This window comes from Octopus sinensis, linkage group LG2 (assembly GCF_006345805.1).
Source record: "Octopus sinensis linkage group LG2, ASM634580v1, whole genome shotgun sequence".
Lineage (NCBI taxonomy): Eukaryota > Metazoa > Mollusca > Cephalopoda > Octopoda > Octopodidae > Octopus > Octopus sinensis.
In genome coordinates, this window is record NC_042998.1 from 79969495 (window position 1) to 79994201 (window position 24707).

Genomic DNA, 24707 nt, shown 5'->3' on the forward strand with positions numbered 1-24707 from the left:
TAATAATTGGTTTTGTGAGTAAATGCTTAAGTCACAATGTGGATAACTACGGTTTTCAGAAAGAAATCAACCAGATAACATGCACATTATAAATACAATCTGTAAGCAGAACTGTAAAAACATGCAAGACTTTTATAGAGACCAAAATATGAATTTATTTTTATCTTCTTCCAATGATGGAGCTTTGTATCTTTGTTAGACACCAGTTCCTTCTTTACATGAATAATTAAAAATAGAAGAGAACATACATATGTATATAATTTTATGCACTTTAACCTTTCATTACCAACCCGGCTGAAACCGACTCTGGTTCTGTAGTACAAATGTCTTGTTTTCATAAGATTTGAATTAAAATCTTCTACCAAACCTTAGTCACAATTTATGTTCCTAACACTAGTTGAATGATAATTAAGTGATTTTACTAAATACTTTGTTATATTCAAAGTAATTGAAAGAAACACAGAGCATCTCAAAATAAATACAGTAACAAAAGGGTTAATACAGTTTTTGTATACCAATTCCATTCACATGGCATTGGCAAGCTCAAAGAAACAGTAGAAAATACTTGTCCAAGCTGTGTGTGTGTGTGTAACACAGACAATACAGTTGAAAAGAAAATTCAAACAAGTGACTTACAATAAACAAATATTGAAAACAAAACAAGTAAGCAATTAAAAGATAAATTTGCTAATAAAACAAAATGAAAATGTGAAACTTGATAGCTTACACTTGTTTTGTAGGACCAACTTGTTTCTGATGATAAAATATTATTCTGTTCATTTGTTGGTAGCACCAATGGTTGCCATGGAGACCTGTGTAGGGAGCCTGATAACATTTGGTAAGACTGGGCAGCCTGTGATGAACTGAGGTCAGACATTGATATAGTACAATCACTCAAACTGTTATTGAAGTTATTGGAGAAAATTGAGTCCAGGCGTAGTTTAGGTGTATTAGTGATCAGAAGCCTTGAGTCTGAAACTGACCGTTTCAGATGTTGAGGATGAATTTGACTTTGTGATAATGTTAAACGGTGATCTGGTTGTGTAACTTGAACTGTTGAATTATTATTAACATTAAGGTTTTGTTCTGTAACTATGTGCTTTGTAAGGGTTGTATTTTCTCTACTGGGAACATTTAGATGTGCTAACTTAGAATGTTGACAATGAATTGTAGAATTTCCAGCTGAATATGAAGATTTTCCAATTTGTTTTGGCAAAGAAGCACATGAGAAATTCCCCTTTGTTGATAGGTAATGACACTTAGGGAAGGTATTAGTACACATATTAACCAGAACATTGTTATCATTATTATCATCCTTCTTTTCAATGTGCGCTTTAGCATTGTTGAAGTATTGGAAAGAATTTTCCGGCACATGTTGTTCCTTTTCAGGCAACTGTTTTGAGGAAAATAATTTAGAAGAATGGAAGTTGTTAGCTGTCAGAGTTGAACCTTCAACACTATTATCAGAATTAGTTGAACTGCTGATACAGTTGTCTGAAGATGTTCTTTCAGCTTCAACCAGCTTCGATAAAATTGGTCCGCAACAGTTAGAATTCATCTCAGCCATGCTGTTCCTATTTACCCGATCACGTTTCAGCACAGCTGAGTCACTAAACTTTTCAAGCATTTCTGGTTGCATATCACTTGACATGGTTGAGTAGCCATCATCTCTATTGCCGGAATGTTCAGCTTTGATACTCTCAGAGCTGGAATCAGATGACAAACTGTACATTTCTCGAAGTTCAGAACTCATATCATTTTCTTTCATACTTTTTGCAACATTTTTCTGCCATTCATTGCAAGCTAAATAAATTTCAGGAAGTGTTCTCTTATTGAGTAAAGTTGGCATTAATACATTCCAGTCTTTTTCTTGTTCAAAATTATTCTGACATATTTTGCTATTCCTGTTATGTATATGGTGACTTTTGGAATGGTTTGAAGAATATAAAGGCAGCATTTCTGTATTAGATTGAGATTGGCAGTCATTGTGGAATGGAGCTAAAGAATTCATGTAAGATGATGTTGAAAGTTGAGCATCTAAAGAGAAATAATCTGAATTCAAAGATGACCGTTTTTCATCAAAAAGATCTTTTTCATCCTCTGTTGAATCTAAGTATGAGCTTGAGACAAGGTTATGGTGGTCAAACGTTGCAGATGCTGACATACCTGGAGAATTTTCAGAATCTGTTGATTGGTTCATCATGGAGCTATCATTTTTGTTCATTAGATAAGGAGACAGGGGAGAAGTTTGAGAATCTTCCTGAGATGGTGAGTCTGTTGGAGAAATGATATCAAGTGAACTTGGTCTTGCAATAGTTGGAATGGTGTTAGAAGGCACAGGCTCTTCAACAAACCGTTTAGATAAAGTTTGGTGACTAGGTTGGCAGGCAGTGGCTTCCGGGATTTTTTCTACGGATGAAGACGACTTCTCTTGAGTGTTGCTTTGCTTACGTTTAAGCGATTCGGCCCTAAATATTGGAAATGTTGGCTGCACACAAGGCTCATCTGTTGGTGTTGGTAGACCATCTAAACTGTTTTCAAGAATGTCACTAGGAGACATCTGAGCAAAGTAATTTGAATGCAGAATAGAGTCTGTTTGTCTTCTGTTACAGCTTTCCCTGCATGGCTTTATACCAACTAGATGATTCTTGTATGAGCAATAGTTGTTGGCTTTAACTAGATTTCTTTTCCAGCTGTTGTGGTCATGAAGTAAACATGTAGTTGCAGCTCTGTTGGCCTCTGTTACTGTTATAGAAGGCAAAGTCTTGTGGCAATTCAGTGGACGCACAGTAGCATAGAGCTTAGACTTGAAATTGTCACATGACTGATTTGCCTTCCAAATCTTAGCATTTGAATCATACTGATAAGATTTCAAACATGAGTTTAAAAAAGCCTGACGAACAGGAGAAGATGAAGGGGATAAGAGGTCAGTATTTGCAAGGCCCTCAGCACTATAAGCTTTCAGCTGAGCTTCCAAAACATGATCAGATAAAATACTGAGCCGATCTGAAAAAGCATTGATTCTGTCTGAATGTTCATTAAGTTGCTCTTTCAGCCATGGTGTTGGGGAATTAATCCTTGGAATACCATCTTCATAGCTCTGCAAGTAAAAAAATGAATTTGTACATCAATGCATGATATAAAATTGGGTAATGCTGCATCTTAAAAACTGATTTTAAAAGTAAAAAATTTAGAGTAAATGATATATTACAGAGAAGTGATGGTTAGGATATCTGTGAGTGTGTGTGTGTGTGTGTGTGTGTGTGTGTGTGTGTGCATAAATGCATGTATGTCTATATCAGTCATGAAGATGATCATAGCCCGACTAATTAGGGAGAGAATCTAGATGAGATGCAGTTTGGTTTTGTGCCAGGAAGAAGCACCACTGTTGTTATATTTCCAGTAATGTAGCTGCAGGAGAATACCTAGCCAAAAATAAACCTCTGTACTTGGCTTTTGTTGACATGGAGAAAGCCTTTGACAAGGTCCCCCACTCCCTGGCAATGAATGTAGTGATGGATTCAGGATAGATGTAGGGGTTCACCAAGGATCAGTCCTCAGCTCCCCCTTATTCATCATAGTCCTCCAGGCAATAACCGCAGAATTTAAGACAGGCTGCCCCTGGGAGCTCCTCTATGCTGATGACCTTGTTTTTATAGCTGAATCACTACTAGAGCTATAGAAGAAATTTCAGGTGCGGAAGCAAGTTTTGGAATTGAAGGGTCTTGGAGTTAACTTAGCAAAAACCAAAATCTTAGTAAGTAGGAAAGCAGACAAATCTCAAATCCCTTCAGGTAGATGGCCCTGCTCAATCTGTAGGAAAGGTGTAGGTAGAAACCCCATAAAATGTACCTAGTGTAAGCTATAGACACATAAGATATTCAGCAATATCAGAGGAAGATTAGCTGAGAAAATAGTTTTTGTGTTGAAGGAGCACAGGTACAATAAACACTGAAAATTTACAGAAAATAAATTCCATTGACTGCCAGTGGGGTAAGCTAGAGCTAGTTGATGGCTTCTGTTATTTAGGTGACCAAGTCAGTAGCGGAGGTGGAAGCTTCAAAAGTGTAGCTGTAAGAATAGTTCAGAGAGCAAGAGGGCTGTGTTGGTCTCCAGTATCTATATATGTGTGTGTCTATATGTGTGTGTAAATACTGGAGACCAACACAGCCCTCTTGCTAGATAGATCCTGTTGAACCACCCATCACATACCAGCATGGGACAGTCATTAAATGATGCTGATGATGATGATCATGATCATGATATTATATATATGTGTGTGTGTGTGTATACATATATAAATGTCCCACCCATGCAGGCATGGGAGGCGAACATTAAACAATGATGATGACACACACGCACAAACAAACACACATGTACAGAATGACAATTGAATGTACATAGTAGACTTTATGCTAGCATATAATAAAACCAAAACTGGAATCCATGAAAGGGTGCAAAAACATAACTAATTAAACAGAATGGTTACAGATTATAAATATTAAATTAGGGAAATATAGAAGAAGATTGTAGTAAGAAAAACATGTAAAGATCATAGAATATAAATCTAATCACATGAACACACTAATTAATGATGAGATAAAATTATATTAAAACAATAATAATAGGTATTTTATTGATTGCTTTAGTGACAAACATGGACAAGATTTCTGTTAAAAATATTTTTGCAAAGATGAATGTTTTGATCTGAATAAATTTCCTAATGTCTTCAGTTTTTCTGGAATATGGCAATAATATTTCTTTAATCAGATGTAGCAACATACAATTCTATAGAGGCATCATGTATGATTGGTTTTAGTTTTTTTATTGGGTACTGTTGCAGTAGAATGTTGGGCAGGGAAAAAAAGGCTATGCAAAAATACATTCATATATATATGTGTGTGTATATGGATTTATATATACATGTGCATGTATGTGGATGTATATGTTTAAATATATGAACATGCATTCAAAAACACACATGTGTATATACACATCTAGTTTCTTGCAGGTAACACACAAATACATGCATATACACTGAGTTTCATTTCTAATGGATTATAAGGCTGATAAATTAAAATATTTTGTTTTTGTTTATAAAATGCAAATACGTTCAGAAAAGCTTCATATAAAACAATACTGCTCATGAGAGAAAATTTTGTTAGCCTTCCAGAATTTTTTCATTCCTCATATTCACAACACCTGCCTAGTTTTATGGTTTCTTCTCCTTCTTTAAGAAGGCACTATATATAGGTTGGATAAAATTTAGGTCACAATATGAACAACTTAAAAATCTAAGTGGTTTCTATTATTTCTGTCTTAAATTTTTCTATCCATACCCTTCCTAAACCATGACAGCAAGTATATACTTGGTTGCTTCCACTATAAGAAGCAACTGCCTTGAAACCTGCTACTTCGTCAGCATGACTAAATTTCATCATATATAAGTGTTCAAAGTATTCCAGTGAAATAGACAAACCAAAACGACAGATATAGACAAATATTATTTGTGTTTTTTTTTATGTGGTTTGTTATTAAAGAAATACAAAATAAGCATTAATTTTTTTTGGTTTTTCACACATTAAAAATAAAAAAAAACTTTTACATTCTTTTATATCACAAAAGATTTTACCTCAAAATTTTTATGCTTTTGAGAAGTGGGGAAAACATTTTCTTTTTTTTTTTTATGCCATTAAATTATAATTAAAGCAATTAAATTCAAATTTGTTATTGATGGCTTTAATGAGAGCTGTAACCAGTTTTGAACTCCAGCCTCTGGTTTTCACCACAGCTCCTCCAAAAATAAGAGTAAATTTCATTTCTTTTTTTGAATAGCTTTTAAAATTATTTTTCGTCTTATTTGAGAAGTAATTATTTAAAATTCCTTTAGGGAAAGAAACTGGACTTCTTATTTGCTGGCTGAAATTAAACACTTCCAATTTAAGAGAGAGGGAAAGAGAAAGAAAAGAGGAAAGAGAGAAGGAAAAGAGGAGAGAGAGAAAAAGAAAAGATATGAGAGAGAAAAGGAAAAGAGACGAGAGAGAGAATGAGAGACAGAAAGCGGTAGATAGAGAAAAGTAAGAAAGAGACCCACTGCTCAGAATATTTCATTTCCTTAGAAGAAATTAAACTTAGCTTTGGTTATATGCTACATAGTTGGCATGGCAATGATTCCTTTTCCACTGGGATAGCAACATTCAACAGTTAGTTATTATACAGTATTGAGGTAACAACTACAACAGCAACAATAAGATATTGTTCCCATTGCTTTATTGTACCAGACACCAGGATTAAACTCTTATGAAAGGAACAAATCAAATAAATATATTATTGGAACATGCTGTGACCTTGAGGCTTAATCTAACACTTGCATAAAGGCCAATAATAATAATAATAATAATAATAATAATAATAATAATAATATTACTTTGTAAGATAGACACAAGTCCTCAAACTTGGGAGATAGGCTTAGTCAATAATATCAACCCCAATAATTCACTGGTACATTGTTTTTATTAAGTCAGGAAGGAAGGACAAAAAGCGAAGTTGAACTTAGCAAGATTAAAAATTAGGACATAAAAGACTGGCAGAATCGTTAGCACACCAGGCAAAATGCTTAGTGCTATTTTGTCTGTCTTTACATTCTGTGATCAAATTCCACGAGGTCAACTTCACCTTTCATTCTTTTGGGGTCAATTAAATAAGTACCAGTTGATCACTGGGGCTGATGCAATCAACTTAACCCCCTCCCCCAAATTTCAGGCCTCGTGTCTATAGTAGAAAGGATTATTATTATTATTATTATTAAGGTGGCGAGTTGGCAGAAACTTTAGCACGCCGGGCGAAATGCGTAGCTGTATTTCGTCTGCCGTTACGTTCTGAGTTCAAATTCCGCCGAGGTCGACTTTGCCTTTCATCCTTTCAGGGTCAATAAATTAAGTACCAGTTACAAACTGGGGTTGATGTAATCGACTTAATCTGTTTGTCTGTCCTTGTTTGTCCTCTCTGTGTTTAGCCCCTTGTGGGTAGTAAAGAAATAGGTATTTTATCTGTCTTTACATTCTGAGTTCAAATTCCGCCGAGGTCGACGTAGTCTTTCATCCTTTTGGGATCAATAAATTAAGTACCAGTTGCATACTGGTGTCAATCTAATCGACTACCACCCCCCCACTTCCCAAAAATTTTGGGCCTTGTACCTAGAGTAGAAAAGATTATTTATTATTATTATTATTATTATTTTTAACTCAGGATTTGTTGGAATTCCTGGAGTCTTGCATGTGAAGCAGGTTTGCTGCATGCAGTCTATGTTTCCATGCTATCTGTTCTTTTCAACTATCTAATACCTTCCTGATTGTTCTGGCTGTGTCAAGGGGGCAAATCCTTTGTAACAGTTTTACTGGGCACTCTATTCCAATTTCCTTATATTCTGCTAGATGCCTTCTGATACTGTCCCCAATGACCTAACAATAATTGGCACAATTATTATTATTATTATTATTATTATTATTATTATTGAGTGAGAGAGCAGTGCATGCCATCAAAGTGACACTGGGGTAAAATATACGAAGCCCAATACACCCATCATGACTACCCGTCTGATAAGGGTACATGCATCACAAACTATATGTGCGCGACATGGTGATCTCATATCAAGATAAACAGCACATGACCTTGCAGGTGGGGGCCTAGTTAGAATTTTCTTCAGGTCAAGTAGCCAATCCCACTCAAAAGGTCCCTGAATAAGGGTTGTTTCTGGATGTTGAACAAAACATCTATGTTTTCAAAGGTGAATTATTCAAACCCCCCAAAATTCCTTTCACCACATGACTATGATGCTTCCCCACTACTTCTGCTCACGATCAGAGATGCACATATTGTCAGCCACCAAGGGATATGCTCAACTGGTTAAGGTCAAACAACTGACAAGCAAATTTGTGAGATTAAGCAGAGCATTTGCTGTAGCCCATCTTTTATACCAAGACAAAGCATGTACACGATTATTATTATTATTATTATTATTATTATATTAATTTCTGTCTTCCATGTTGGCATGGGCTGGACAGTGTGATGGTATCTAGTGAACAGCAGGGCTGCATTGAGCTCCAGTGTCAGCTTTGCCATAGATTCTATGGATGGATGCCCTCTCCCAAATGCACCCAATACACACTTTACAGTGTGTACTAGGTGCTTTTCTAATGAGTTTGCAAAGTAACTTGCAAGACAGGAAAAAGAAAAGCTCTCTTGACTAAGTAAGGGGAAGGAATATTTGAGAGGTGGGAGGTAATTTTATGTCAGGTGTTGAGAAGTATGACAGAGGGACAAGCATTGGTGTTTTATTATAGAGAAAATAGCACAGGTATCTAGTTATGGAAATATAAAGAATTTTATCTGATACTCTAACAATTCTATCAAACCATTCCAAGCATAAGTGGCACACAACATTGTATTAAACAAATGTACATGAAGCAACAAAGGAGCCACTACATGACTGCTTGACCTGCTAGAAGTAGCAACAAAATCACTCAAATCACACTCTACTCTCTTAGAAAATATGGTGCTGGATTATCAGTATTAAGAGGGAAAAGTCATGACTGGAACGCTTTTAATAATAGGCTTGCTTGATATGGACTGACTTACAGCTAAAGCATAACAACAGTTCAAATGTAAACATTAACATTAATCACAAGGTTATCAGATCTTAAAAGAAAATGTTTGCACCACCCCACCATAGTTAACAAAACACTGTAATGTCTTCTCTTCAATAATGCACAATGGGCAGCACACTATGTGTGACAATTCCTGATTATGAAAGTGTTGTTACTCCCTACACATTTTTTCTCTCTCCATCTTTTTCCTCTCATCCCTTTCTGTTGAAGAACATAGGCTCAAAATGTCAAAGACTTTTCCATACTTCCCAAGCATCAAACTAATACACCTGCTTGTTTCCTTACCTTTTACTCTTTTACTTGTTTCAGTCATTTTGACTGCGGCCATGCAGGAGCACCACCTTTAGTCGAGCAAATCGACCCCGGGACTTATTCTTTGTAAGCCCAGTACTTATTCTATCGGTCTCTTTTGCCGAACCGCTAAGTGACGGGGACGTAAACACACCAGCATCGGTTGTCAAGCAATGCCAGGGAGACAAACACATACACACACATACATATATATATATATATATATATATATATATACATATATACGACAGGCTTCTTTCAGTTTCCGTCTACCAAATTCACTCACAAGGCATTGGTTGGCCCGGGGCTATGGCAGAAGACACTTGCCCAAGATGCCACGCAGTGGGACTGAACCCAGAACCATGTGGTTGGTTAGAAAGCTACTTACCACACAGCCACTCCTGCGCCTGCTTTTTTTTTGCTTTTTTGTAAACTTGAATTATATATTATGTAACATCCTCTGATTGTAAAAATGCACTACAGACAGTGCAATTTTGTGACTAACAGTACAGCAAACAGTGCACAAATACCTCACTGTAACAGTGCAACAAGTCCTTCTTGTAGCACCAACAGTGCAAAATACTGTGGCTTCCATAATGCACCCGAAACACTTCAATGTGTCCTGATTGTAATAATCAAACCCATATTCATTGTATAACAGAGAGAATACACAGAAGTCTGACACCAGACTGGAACATGGAATACCTAGTACACACATTGTTCAGTGAATCATGCCAATGATTCAGTTAGTTTCTTTATTTCGTAGGTCTATTGACAAAGAAATGACAATGCTCACAGAAGAACAACAGCAAATTTAAATACTGTTTATCTAAAGCAAACAAAAGTTTGGGGAAGGATTTTTCTAGTGATGAGCTAGTAATAAGAATTTCCTACCAATGAAAATAAAAATAATGCACAGACGTGGCAGTGTGGTAAGAAGTTTGCTTGCCAACTGTATGGTCTTGGGTTCAGTTCCACTGCATGGCACTTTAGGCAAGTGTCTTCTGCTATAGGACTGGACCAGCCAAAACATTGAAAGTGGATTTGGTAGACAGAAACTAAAAGAAGCTATTGTATATGTGTGTGTGTGTTTGTTTGTTTGTGTGTGTGCATGCACGCATGTGTGCCTTTGTGTTTGTCCCACACCATAGCTTGATAACTAGTATTGGTTTGTTTGCAACCCTGTAACTTAGCAGTTAGGCAAAAAAGAGACCAATAATATAAATTCACTCATGTAAAACCTCTTAACCTTCAAATTTGGTGAAAAAGAATTAGACATAAGAGCTCAGTATGGGATTAGTATAAGTGTTAAAGATTGTGGGGCAGAGAAATGGTTGCATGAAAAGGATTTAGGTGAGCAGATGGGTTATAAAGTATATAGAATAAGGGGAAGGTAAGGTCCATATAATGTATGTCATACAAGGGACAAAATGGTGGTAAGTTATAATCAGGATTTCCTGATTTGCCATGAAGCTTTAGGAAAGAAGACTTAAAAGACCTTGACTAAGGACACAGAACAATGTCAACTGCTAACAATAATTATGTTGATAATAATAAACATGGAAGAAATGAAGGGAAATGTTAATTTCCAAGACTTAAACAGGATTAGATCTCTTAAGAATGTAGATAATTTTAGTTTGTCTGGCTTCTATTCCGATGTCCTTCAAGCCAATTGTAAAATTAAATATTCTATATCATACCAAACCACCCTTACCAACTCACTGGCATCTTAACTTTGATTGTAAACCAAAGCTAATTTTTGTAATAAAATTGTATAATGTAATTGGTTTGTTAGAAGAAATCAATTGATTTATTTGAGTACACATGTGCACACACACACACCAGCAGCTGGCTGTTCATTGATGCACACAAAATTTGCCAGCAATATCTGTTGGGCCTAACATTACTAGTTTTTAATAATCTTTTCAATTTTAGACTCTTTTACATTCATCCAATCTGCATTATGTAATGGAGTTAAACATTTTGTTATTGTTGTTATTGTAACTGAGACTTGCTTTCTTTTTCCTTCTCTCTCTCTCTTTCTTTTCTTTTTTTCTGTTGCATCTTTTGAACATGGAAAAGTTTTAATTCAGTACAAATAATTTAATGAAACACCTATTATTTATTGTTTAAACAATACTCCTATCTTCCTGTTTACAAACAATGACACAAACCACCTCACAGTACCTATTTATACCAATATACACTGGTGCATTGAGAGTCAAGTAAACATGCCACAGATGCTGTATAGTACTAGTAACAAAATGCAAACATTTGGTTATAATAATTGGTTCACTGACATTTATTAACAGAATGGTGTTACTGAAAACTGAGTCTTTGAATAAGCCTGCTAAATATCCTCGGTAATAATGTTTGTTAATTTTTCTCCATGCTTTCCCTTAACTGTTGCTACATTGTGAAGGATTAAATTTGAAGAAGACATCTGCAAGTGAGAGGTGTCATCCATCTTAAGAAGCTAGGATCAGAATTATTAAAATTCATAAAATAAGTTCATGTGTTGTAAGAAGAGATAAATTCTGATATTTCAGGTTGGGTCTTTCTTTGAAATGCCAGGACACATCTCTCTTCAAAGTACGCAAACCTCTCTCAATTTATAACCCTTTTGCATTAACTATATTTTTTTTTTCCATTTTTTGCCAAAATTAGTTTCACTGAATTTGTGTGCATGTGTGTGTGAAAATTTTACAGAGTAGTGATAGAATCTTTAGAATGTATACTTACATAATGGCTACAAAGACTCTGGAGAGATTCTGCTCCTTTGTCAAACATCATTCCAGCTGAAGAAGCAAAATCTAACAATGATAATTTTCCGCCTTCATTTACTTCATTTCCATCAGTGACATAAGTTTCAAGACACGGCAACTGGAAAATAAATTACAGAAATTTAAATAGATTACTTTAAAATAGCAATCTGTGTATCATATTCAATGCAAATATACCAAGAAAGGGTTAATTAACTGCAGTGTTTGTCCCAAGATAATATCTGTCACAGATGTACAGTGTTAAATAATATGAAAATATATGGTTAATAAATAATTTATTCTAAGTATGGCTTTTCTAATTCTTAAGGGATGTGTACATTGGTGTTTGTTCATTTATGTGAATGTGTTTGTGTGAAGCTACTGGATATGGAGGAATTGGTTTCAAGCTATGATAAGTGCTGTTGGTAGCATTTAGTCCTGGTTCACCACTAATTGAACTGACCTATGATGAAAGGGATTCCTGGTGTGACCTTGTATACCTAAAAGCAGAATGTTCCAAGTGTCCTACCTTTCTAAGACATAGAGTATAACTTGAAGTTGGCCAGGGAAAGATGAGTAGTACCCATGATCTTTGCAGGCCTTCCTCGATTGGGGAAACTACCAGGTGATGGAGCTAAACAAGGTAGCATGTGTTAAGCTTCCCACTATATACACTTCCAGGTATTGTTACAAAGTGAAACACTTGCCATTTATAAAGAATTGCTTTATGCAGTAACTTGTGACTTCCTTGGTATCTGCTTTGTTACAGGTTAATACAAGATTATTAACAAAATTTAATAAACTATTGACTCTACAGCCAGCTGACCAGTGTTCTCTCAGTTTGACCATATGTCTCACTGCTGACAACAGACAAAATAAAGAGATAGACATAATATAGAATGTAATATACAGGTGTTCTTTCTTATACAGAATACAGTTGTCTATATAACAATACATACTGCATACAACAACTGCTACTTTCTTGGGGTGGGAGTGAGGAGCAGCAGACAGGTCTTCACCACAATGTTTACTGCCCTAAATGATTGTCTTTTTAGGGAATGATTCACTTCTGTTGACCTTATAAGGTTCAGTGAAAATGCAGAAAAATGAGCTTAGCTTTGACTAAGCAACATTGAAATGAATGTGAAATGAAATGATAGGAAGAACAACAGCATAAAATATGAACCACAATATCAAACAATCATCCTCATTTAACAGGCATTTTGCTATGCTTGCGTCAGATGAAATTCATTAAAGCAGATTTTCTACAGCCAAATGCTCTTCCTATTGCCAACCCTCACCTGTTTCCAAGCAAGGTAATGATATTTTACTGTAGATAAATATCTTTTACATAGAAACCAGGAAAAGGTGGCGAGCTGGCAGAAATGTTAGTATGCTGGGTGAAATGCTTAGCAGTATTTTGTCTGTCTTTACGTCATGAGTTCAAATTCTGCCGAGGTTGATTTTGCCTTTCATCCTTTCGGGGTTGATAAATTAAGTACCAGTTAACGCACTGGGGTCAATGTAATCGACTTAATCCTTTTGTCTGTCCTTGTTTGTCCCCTCTATGTTTAGCTTCTTGTAGGCAATAAAGAAATAAGAAACCAGGAAATGGAGAACTTTGCTGGTATGATGATGATGATGCTCATTTGCAACTGTTATGTGATATCAAGACAAGGGTCCACATGCAGACACACACATTCCAACTCATGACAGCATGGAAAGCAGACATTAAATGATGATGATGATATATATATATTATATATATATATATATAGGTAAAGGGCTTCTTTCAGTTTCCAACCACCAAATTTACTCACAAATCTTTGGTTAGCCTGGGACAATTTCAGCAGAAACTTGCCCAAGGTACCAAACAGTGGGACCAAAGCCACATGGTTGGGAAGCAAGCTTATCAATCAAATAATCATATAACCATCCCAGCACCAAAAAAGAAAACAAAAAAAGAAACATATGATGTAAAATTTTACCTTAGTTGTTGATTCATTCGGAAACCGAAAGTGATGTTGAAACAACAAATTAAGTTGTTTGTTTTGAACTTCTAAGTCATGAACACGTTCCTGCAGTTGGCAACATTCTTCTTTCAAGCCCTGCAAACAGCAGATCAGTAAACAAGTTAGAAATATCAATTGCATGTGTAAGTATACATGGATGCATACATTCACAGATACAAATTTACAAGTGCACATATACAACACCAGATCTCATTAGGGATTGCAGACAGTCACCATTCCAATATCTAATTCTCATGGGTAACTTTTTGAAAATCATTTCTGAAAACTTCTAATAATCTGTCATTTCACCTTTCAGCAATATATACCCCTTATATATCCATTTAGTATTGTCATTGCTTTCAGTGTTCTACCCTCAAAGATAGCATCATTTTAAGTTTCTGACTGGGTTCTCCTGCTTGTGTTGCATAGTGCAGAGTCCTTTTGCCAGACATAGGGTCTTCCAGCAGCCAGCTTCTTGACCCAAGGCAGCACTACCTTCTCCAGGCACTTGATGTAGGTCTCCGTGTTGAGTCTGAGGATGTGTGGGAAGATGAATGGAGGTATAACGTCATCATCACTAGTGATCACTCCAAACACCATGATGACTGGATGTTTGATTTTTAAGTCTCTTTAGGTAAATGGCAGAAATGTGGGACCACAGATCAAATTTATTCTAATTACAAAATTAATAAAGTGTTTAACAGAAGATAATTAAATTAAATCTCCCAACTTTAATGACAATTTCAAAATATGAAATCTCAAAATCTCTGATATCTCATTCATAGTAAGAACAAATATACCAACATCAGCATCAACCCAAATAACATGCTAAACAATATCACTGCTTACAACCAAAATAATGGGGTAATAAATGACAACAGTACAACTGAAACCAATATTAGTTTTACTAGACCAAAAACCATTACAAAATTAAGCACAGTATATAAATTCTAATGCCTTACATGACAGTTGTAAACATAAAAAAATCTTACTATGATGAAACATGAATTGTTACAGGCAATTAGTTATATATATATATATATATATATATATATATATATAACCGTGACCGACCAGGCTATCAGATGTTGCTACACATCACTGGTCATAATGCGCTTCGCATTGTTTTAGCCTTCAAATGACGCCACCCCGCTGGCTAAGTGAGCAGGCCAACAGAAGAAAGAGTGAGAGAAAGTTGTGGCGAAAGAGTACAGCAGGGATCGTCACCACCCCCTGCAGGAGCCTCGTGGAGCTTTAGGTGTTTTCGCTCAATAAACACTCACAACACCCAGTCTGGGAATCGAAAACGCAATCGTACAACCGCGAGTCTGCTGCCCTAACCACTGGGCCATTGCGCCTCCACATATATATTCATTGGCTTGGGGCTATAGCAGAAGACACTTGCCCAAGGTGCCACACAGTGAGACAGAACCCAAGACCATGTCGTGCAAAACAAACTTCTTAACCACTATACTTGTGCCTCATACTTACATAAAAATGTATATACATATATGACAGGCTTCTGTAGTTTCTATTTACTAAACTCCACTCAAGAGGTGTTGGTCAACCTGAAGCTATGGAAGAGAGACACCTATCCAAGTCCAAAGTTATATGCAGTGAAACTGAGCCACAAAACAGATAAGAAATAAATTTTATAACTATACAGTCAAGCTTATCACAACATATCTAAGAAATGATGCACAGAATGAAAACTTTGAAATAACAGTTATATCTTACTTTCTGTACAAGCACTGCCTGCACCACCTGGTTAGCAATTTCATCTACATATTTCTCATACTCCTTCCGTTGTTGTTCATTCTCCATCTGCAAATAAGAATTATTTGCTTCTAACACTTTAATCTGCTCCAGTAACTGCTGTGGGTTTTCATGATGCTCAGAAGAGTAACACTGAAATACAGAATTGGGTACATTTTAGTATAACTTCTTGATTTCAAGCGTCAATAGCTGTTTTAACTTCATCCACCTAGACTTGACAAATTAAGATCAGAAATATATTATGAGTTGCTTCAATCTTTTATTCATTTCACCTACAGCAAGCCAATGAAATCCTAAAAGAGAAAAATCTTCCGTTTGATTTAAAATCTGTATGTATGAGCATGTAATTATGAGTAAGGGAGGATGTAGAGCACTTAGAAATAAAGTCTTAAACATGATAAGGAGGATGAAGAGAAAATTATTTATTTCCAAAATTCTGGAATAAAAATGATTTGTATTTTGGTTATTAAATCAAAGTATTCTGGAATATTGCTTATAGAAACACAAGATCAGAGAGAGAGGGATAAGGAGAGAGAGAGAGAGAGAGAGAGAGAGAGAGAGAGAGAGAGAGAGAGAGAGAGAGAGAGAGAGAGAGAAAGAGAGAGAGGTGGAGAGCATTCTCAAATATTATTTAGTGAGTGAGAGAGAAACCTTTTTGAAAGTATTTTCAAATTTTAAAAATCTTTCTAAACTCAGTAACTGAAAAGAAGAAAATTATCCTGTATCTACTTCATTTTTTAATCCTGTAAGTATTATTTGAGAGATATGTTTATCAACAGGTTAATTCTGATAAAAAGCCATTTGAAATCTTTTCCTCCAAGCCCATGTTTAAAAAGTACAATATCAGATGAAGTTGCCAGTTTAGAAGTAGTTTTCAACTACCCTTACCCTACCTAATCCTACCAAAATTCCCAGAAGATCATTCAAGAAGATATAAGTATGATATAAATACTAACATGGATAAAACAGTCCTAAAAGATGTGAAAAAATTATCTGTGTTGCTTTGAAAAACTTGGCATCAAATTTGCACAAAATTTTCTCAGATGAACAGTTAGTGAAACTTGAGTATAAGAAAATTGTTCCCAGTTATATGAATAGAAAATATGATATTTCAAAAATTACTTGCATTTGCCAAAAGAGATAAAATATTGTTGATCTCACGCTAAATAGTGTTTTATTTTTGTGTGTCATAGTCATTTTTTAATATTGCACTAGTTGCCTGGCAAAGAAGGAAAGAAAAAAGAGGAAAGAAAAAGAAAAAAGAAAATGAGCGGTGAAGAAAAAAAAGGCTTGAAATTTTCGGGAAAAATAAACAGCACAGGCAACCCCCCCCCCCAAACCCCAGCTTTTATTATATAATTTGGATCACATGGGAGGACATTTATAGTATGCTTGTGGGTAGCAACAGAAAGCCAAAGACTAGCAACTCAATTACTATCATCATCAATGTGTTGTGTCCTTTGATTTTCAATGCTTTAGCCCACCACTTAGCAATAAAAATCAATATTATTAATAAGAATCTAGTTAGTTTGTAGTTAACTCTTAATGTCCTGTATGACACACTACTGTATGGGACTGCATTGGTCAAACAGTCCATCTTGATGGAAGTAAGGAACTATCTAATATAAGAGACAAAATTCTAATCCCTTCCTCTATAATTTATTTTTATTCTGTAACAGAATCATTACAGAACTGGGCTTTTGACTTAGAAAATTTTCAGCAGGATATTAACAGTTCAATATTTAGGAAGTAACATCAACAGCTGGTCCTTGACTGCTTTTATTGGATTCTACTCTGTTGCAAGCATTTAGACCAAGTCTTTAACTTTTTGAAGTCCTTAATGACAGCAAAATGCCAATAAGTACTTTGTTCAATGCTCTAACACTACTGCCAGCTCACTGCCTGAAGAAGAACAACAACAATAATGATGATGATAAGATGAGGAGGAGGAAGATTCATTCTTGTACTTTGTAGATGAATCAGCAATTAAATTTAAAATTAGACATAGAACACATCTGCCCAATAGGCACTCCCCTGCTACATTGGAGGCACAATTAATCAATTTGTCAACAGTAATTATGAAGTCAATACAGGTGTAATCCATGAAATAAAATAAAGTTGTTAAACTTATACTCACCTGAGTTTGTAATTTTTTGTAGTCATTTAGTAACATCATATTTTCTCTTTCCAACTTACTAACTTGTAAACGGTACTGCTGTAAGTTTTCCTGAAGAAAGAGAGGAGAGGCGAGAATAACATTAATCTGGTTAAATACATTTTGATAATCCAAACTGAAATGACAGATATTGGCATTTTTTAAGTACTCCAAGAGGACGTTTTTGTTTACTAATTGCTTAGATAATTTCAACTAATTGAAGTTTCTTGATTCAGTATATAACATCTATTAGTCAGGTCGGAAATCTTATCACACACTGAAGAGACCTATTATTTGGACCCTATAAACTAGTACTACCTATAATTGGCAACTAAAACTGACTCTTGTGAGAAGAGTATATGGACACCCAGCAGGACTAAAAACAAGACCTATTGAAGGCCAGACAAGCTTGTGGTGGGCCAACAGCCATCCGGTTGGGGAAGGTAATGATAAACTACCGCAATATCTTTGCCAAGAAAACATTTTGAGAAAGTCAGAATGAAGTAATGTTATTGTTTCATCTGAGAACTTGTATTTAATCAAGAAGATTTTTGCTATAGTGAGATCAACATGCTGCAAAAACGTTTGATACATGACAACTATATTATACATGCAAAATTTTACTATGTATTTAATATACAGAACATTTCTCTGGGATATTTAACTTCAACTGTATTATTGATATACATTTATTCACACACACACACACACTACTCTTTTACTTGTTTCAGTCATTTGACTGTGGCCATGCTGGAGAACCGCCTTTAGTCAAGCAAATCGACCCCAGGACTTATTCTTTGTAAGCCTAGTACTTATTGGGCTCTTTTGCTGAACTGCTAAGTTATGGGGACGTACACACACCAGCATTGGTTGTCAAGCGATGTTGGGGGGACAAACACAAACACACAAACACATACACACACACACACACACACACACATATATATATATACATACATATATACGACAGGCTTCTTTCAGTTTCCATCTACCAAATCCACTCACAAGGCTTTGATCGGCCCGAGGCTATCACAGAAGACACTTGCCCAAGGTGCCACGCAATGGGACTGAACCCAGAACCATGTGGTTTGTAAGCAAGCTACTTACCACACAGTCACTCCTACGCCTTTGTTAAGAAAGGTTTCTGTTGAAATACACTGCCTTTGTTTCAATTAGTTTTGTAAATAATGAATTTAGTAAAATATCTGTCATTATTAAGCTGGTGTTTAAAATGTAAATGAACATGGGAATTCAATGGAAGCTTTTAAGTTAGATCTTTCCTAAAACAAGAAGTCTGTACCACAAAACTAAGGGCAGTCTCAGGCTGGTTTGGAATTTAAAGGGTTAACATTGGAACAAGGTCAAAAATTTTAAAGTGAAATATAGTCACTTATATTGATCCCAGTACTCAAGTCTGTCACAAATGTACAGGCCTATTATGCCACAATATATCCCATTCTGTATGGGCATTTAAACAACTGAAAGTACAAAACTCCTCTCTGCATAGGATGTCAGTCTGTCATATGAATTCACCCACCAACAATCACTGGTATTCAGTTTTTACCTGAGTAAACTGAAGCAATTAGAAAGAAGGGTCTTGTTCAATGCATCATACTATTCCAGAATCAAATCTAGTCATCATGAGTTCAATACCCAAAGCACTTATACTATCTATTTTCACTATCCCAGTGTACCAGTCAATTAAGTACTTGGCTGGTACTTAGTTTATTAACAACTTGAAATGATGAAAAGCAAAATTATCCACCACAGGATTTGAAAACAGAACCTAAAGAGACACAACTAAATTTCACAAAGTATTTTAGTCAATGCTCTACCAATTCTGCTGCTTGCCATCTTGAAAAGTAAGAAAGTTAAATAATAGTCACATGCATAGCTGTGTGGTTAAGAATCTTACTTTGCAACCACATCACTTTCGGTTCAATACTACGGCATGGTACCTTCATCAAGTGTCATCCATTATAGCCCTGAGCCAACCAATGCCTTGTGAGTGAATTTGGTAGGCAAAAATTGTGTGAAAGCCCATTGTGTGTATGTGTGTGTGGGGGTCCTGCACTGTTTGACAACTAGTGTTGGTTTGTTTACATCCCTGTAACTTACTGTTTCAGCAAAAGAGACTGATAGAATATGAGACATAAAAATAAGTCCTGGTCAATCAGTTCAACTAAAACCTTTGAAGGTGGTGCCCCAGCATGGCCACAGACTAATGACTGAAACAAGTCAAAGAAAAGAAGATGAAAGAATAGAAAGGAACCAAGAAGTAGCAGTGAAATTTAGCTTACCTCATAAGTCACCGACAAATTGAACCTTTCCTGCCGTAATTGTTCAACTTTGGATTTATAATGGAGCATACTGCTTACCATCTCCTCCATCCTGCAAAGACATCAAAAGGTATGGAATTAAATCATAATAATAGTGATGGTTTATGAGACAACAGACAGGAAAAATTAAGGTAACAAAGGAATAAGGTGAAGTATCAATAATGACGATAATTTCAAATTTTGGTACAAGGCCATCAACATTTTAGGAGCAGTGGGTTAGCTGATTACATTTACCCCAGTGCTCAGCTGGTACTTATATTATCAGCCTCGAAAGGATGTAAGGCAAAGTCCATCTCAGTGGAATTTGAACTAAAAATGATATCACCACTGGGTTTCATTGAAATGCTGCGAAATATTTTCTCTGACATGCTTATGATTTTGCCAGCTCACCGTTATAATAATAATAATAATAATGATGATGATGATGATGATGATTTCTTTTATTGGTCTTAAGGTTACTAGATAATGTTGGTTGACCCTGTGCTTTGCTTCAGAATGATCTTAATTAATCTGAGTCCCATCAAAGCCAGACCTAGTCCTGACTTGCTCTATGATGTATCATGTGAGGTGGGGAGGCTATCATGGATAAGCACCAATCTTTCAGCAAACAAGCACCCTTGCATAAACCTTTAACTCTGCTCTGAATGAAGCTATGGATCTGATGTTGCCTATTGTGTTCTTCCTTTGTTAGGGTACTTCCTCAACAGCATCACTACTCCTCTGCTTACATGACTTTGAATATTCTCAGTCTACTGCCAGTTGCAATAAACAGCTGCCAAGACAGTTATGAACCAGCCTAGCAAGGAAAGACCATCTAGTCTCACTGATTTGCCACTCCACAGCTGCTCAACACATCGACTACTTCTGCTGAAATCAGTTTCTTGTAGTATTGAGTCTTCGGTAAAGAATCATCTCTGGATAAGGTATTGTATTCTACTATCTCCAGTCTGTTGCTCTTCTCATACAGCTTAGCAAAGAGCTACTGGAAAATCATTAATATATGCTTGGAATCAAACAGCACATGTCTGCTGTAGTTCACTAACTTCACTGCCAAGCTGTACTTCCTCCACCAATACCCATTGAATGATGTTTCACTCCCTTGTGTTCCAGAGTATGTGCCCTAGAATGAGTATGTGCATAAGATCAAACATTGAGAATGATAGAAACAGCAGCTCAAAATCACAACATCTGACTCAACAAAGCTCAAGCTATTATGCAGGAGTTGTGTCACCTGCATTGGTGGGTGACCCCATTAGGTCCAGTGTCATGGTGGACGAGGCGAAAACATCTAAAGAGGTTGCTTCACTGTTTGATGAGACACTGACTCCTGCATTCAGAGCCCTCACCAGCACACAAGTGCTTACCCTAAAATGCATTTTGCATCTGGGAAGTGGTTAACAATTATTCTCACTGTAAGCACATTGCAAGTGATGCTTTCCTGTTCGCTACTTTTAATCAGTTGATGAGTTCCTTCTCTAATCTTGAAGAAATACTCTAACATTTTTGTGAGATCCTCAAACAATTCTGCCAATTCATCACTCTTCTCAATAAGAGCAATAACAATAACATTAATGATGATGATGATGATGACAATGTATAATGAAATTGTGTTTGTGTACCAAATATTTCTAGCAATAATGAGAAACAATTGCCATTATATACAACAGTAAAAAGGGTTAAAAATTTTAAATGATATATCCATGAATTGGATCAGAGCAATGAGGATACATCCATCAAGTGGTACATTGTTTATTAACAACAACACCAACAACAATCACCACCAAGATGCCTAACATCTGCTGTCAGATATCACTTCCTTCCTTCCAGAACAGACCATACCTCATGTGAATTCTCATTGTTGCTCTGCTGTCACTTGAAAGGATGTTTAGGAATCATAAAAGGGAATATTATTGACAATATATCAATGGAGATGTTTCTGTTGAAATTGTGCGAGGATGTGTGAATTAGTGTATGTATGTATGTCTGCATGGGCAAAATGTGTGTGTGTGTGTAATATAAATGTGTGTTGTGTATGAGATGTGTACATGATATTTATATGTATACATAATGAGTGTGTGTTTGTGTGTATGTGTGTGTATGTATATATATATATATATGAGAGAGAGAGAGAGATAGTGTGTATGTGTGAGAGAGAAATATATCATATATATAAAATGTATGCATAAATATGTGTGTTTGTGTGTACATTCATGCAAGCACAACTATGCAGTGTGTGTATGCATATGCTCACTGCAATGTATGTGCATATTTATAACTATACTGTGTACTTATATGCATACATGCTCATATGCAGAGAATATGTGTGTGTGTCTATGTTTAGTTAGTCTTAAACTTTATTTGTATGAAGTGATCACCTCCTTACTCTCCCCTCCATTCACACACATGTGTGCATGCACACACACATAGGCACTCACGCATGCACACAAGCACATTACATCGTTTTTCTAGCCCAACACAATGTTCCCAACATTCTCTCCCAATGAAAACTACCTCACTTACCTCCAATGACCTTCACAGAAAAAATACTTCAGCCTAAAATTTTTATTCTACCACACCTTTAATTCCATTTCCCATAATAGAGAAATTTTGTTTGTTGCTGTTATTCTTTTTCATTTCCAATAATAACCAAATTACTATTCTTAGATAACCAACATTAAAACTTGCCAAAAAAATCCATAATCCTCCATAATAATCTTTTATGACCAAAAGTCTCTGTTGTTCAAACTAATGTAGACACACACATTTGAAAACACACACACAACACCACCATCTGCATTAACAGAAAAATACAAATAAAAATACAAACACGACCCCTCACTCCCAACAAATGCTTCACCTACATATCACACACAACTGGAATACCTAACTCCCAGTCAAATCCATCACCTAAAAATACAACATTGATTTCACCATTATTCACTCATCTGAACGAAGATTCTCATCTTGAGAGGAAACCAGTGGTCACTATGAAGACTGGAACTTTAAATCTTCCAATTCCCACAATAAATCTTTACAAATATAAAGAGGTAACAGCACAGAGTACATTCTTTTAATATTTATCATCATCAGGGCATGAGCTGGCAGAATTGTTAGAATGCCAAGCAAAATGCCTAGCAACATTTTGTCTGTCTTTATGTTCTGAGTTCAAATTCCACCGAGGTCAACTTTACCTTTCATCCTTTTGGGATAGAAAAAAATAAGTACCAGGTGAGTACTAGGATTGATGTAATCAACTTAACCCCTTCTCCTGAACTTACTGGCATTGCACCAAAATTTGAAACCAATATTTATCATAATCATTGTTTTATTGTCCACTTTCCCCTGATCGAAAGGGTCAGTTGGAATTTGATAAGGGAGATTTTCTACAGCCAGATGCCCTTCTTCTGTTTCCAAGAAAGATTATATTTTCACTATGACCAGACATGTTTCTCACATAAGATTAGAAATGAGAGATATCACTTGCATGACAGTGATGTTCCTTTATAACTATCATGTGATGTCAGAGTGATGAAACAGTAATACACACCCATATATACAAAGGGGTGCTAAAATGTTTCTGGCTTTGGGTAAAAAGAAAATACTGGAGGATCAGTTAATTATGATTTTATTCAACATATTCCCCTCTCGGATTCACACAGTTATTGTGGCAGCCCTTCAGTTTTTCTAAGCCCTGTAAAAGAATTCAAAAAGTTGGGCATCCAACCAAGCCTTTTGTAATACTCTTAAAGCCAGGAGCTTTTCAGTACCCACTTGCATATATTTGAAGAAATGAATAGGAATAGATTTTCTGACCATTTTTCCATTTCAATAATTATACACCCAATGATTTATAAACTGCTAATTATTAAAGTAGAAAGATTACCAGAAAAGCCATTCCTATGCACTTCTTCAAATATATAATACTACACCAAGGATTTTCTATTTCTAATTCTACTGTGTGTGTGTGTGTGAGAGAGAGAGAGAGAGAGAGAGAGAGAGAGAGAGAGAGAGAGAGAGAGAGAGAGAGAGAGAGAGAGAGAGAGAGAGAGAGAGAGAGAGAGAGAGAGAGAGAGAGAGAGAGAGAGAGAGAGAGAGAGAGAGAGAGATAGGCTTCTTTCAGTTGGTGTCTAGCAAATCCAATCACAAGGCTTTGATTGGCCTGGGGCAATGCAGGGGAACTGAAACCAGAAGCATGTAGTTGGGACAAAAACTTCTAATTAATTACACAACCACATACACCCATATATATACAGAATACTAAATGGATATCCATTAGTTTTGAAAATGAGGATTCAGTTGTAAAGTCAACTGATTTACCAGTTCACTCTATGGCATGTAAGTGGTTGAGTATTCCAAAGACACATAAAACAATAAGATAAAGCACTTTCTTCAGTCATATAGACTTATAGGGCTGGTTGCCCAGGTTCTCTAGCATATATACTCTCTCTTGGATGGGATACTGTTCTGTCAAAAGAACAGTTCTTTTTTGCCAGATGACTAGACTGAAGCAACGTGAAATGAAGTGTTTTGCTCAAGAACACAATGAAACCACAATCTTACAATCATGAAGCCAATACCATAACCACTAAGCCATGTATCTCTACACAGACACATATAGGTTTAATGTAATTCACAGACAGAATCAGCAGACACAATCCATCTGATAGATTTCTGTACAGTTTCTATCTACTCAATTTCACTCACAA

The 24707-nt window shown here is 35.9% G+C and overlaps 1 protein-coding gene across 2 annotated transcripts in view; it reads right to left on the bottom strand.

The window, feature by feature from the left end:
- Window positions 1–24707, bottom strand: part of LOC115232532 — a 277962-nt gene that overhangs the window by 15224 nt on the left and 238031 nt on the right. For both annotated transcript variants that reach the window (XM_029802460.2, XM_029802461.2), the window contains 6 exons: window positions 19963–20053; window positions 17645–17734; window positions 15469–15639; window positions 13708–13827; window positions 11700–11840; window positions 728–3100 (listed from right to left, as the gene is read on the bottom strand). In XM_029802460.2, coding sequence (XP_029658320.1) covers window positions 728–3100; window positions 11700–11840; window positions 13708–13827; window positions 15469–15639; window positions 17645–17734; window positions 19963–20053 — 2986 coding nt within the window. The remainder of the gene's footprint in view (window positions 1–727; window positions 3101–11699; window positions 11841–13707; window positions 13828–15468; window positions 15640–17644; window positions 17735–19962; window positions 20054–24707) is intronic.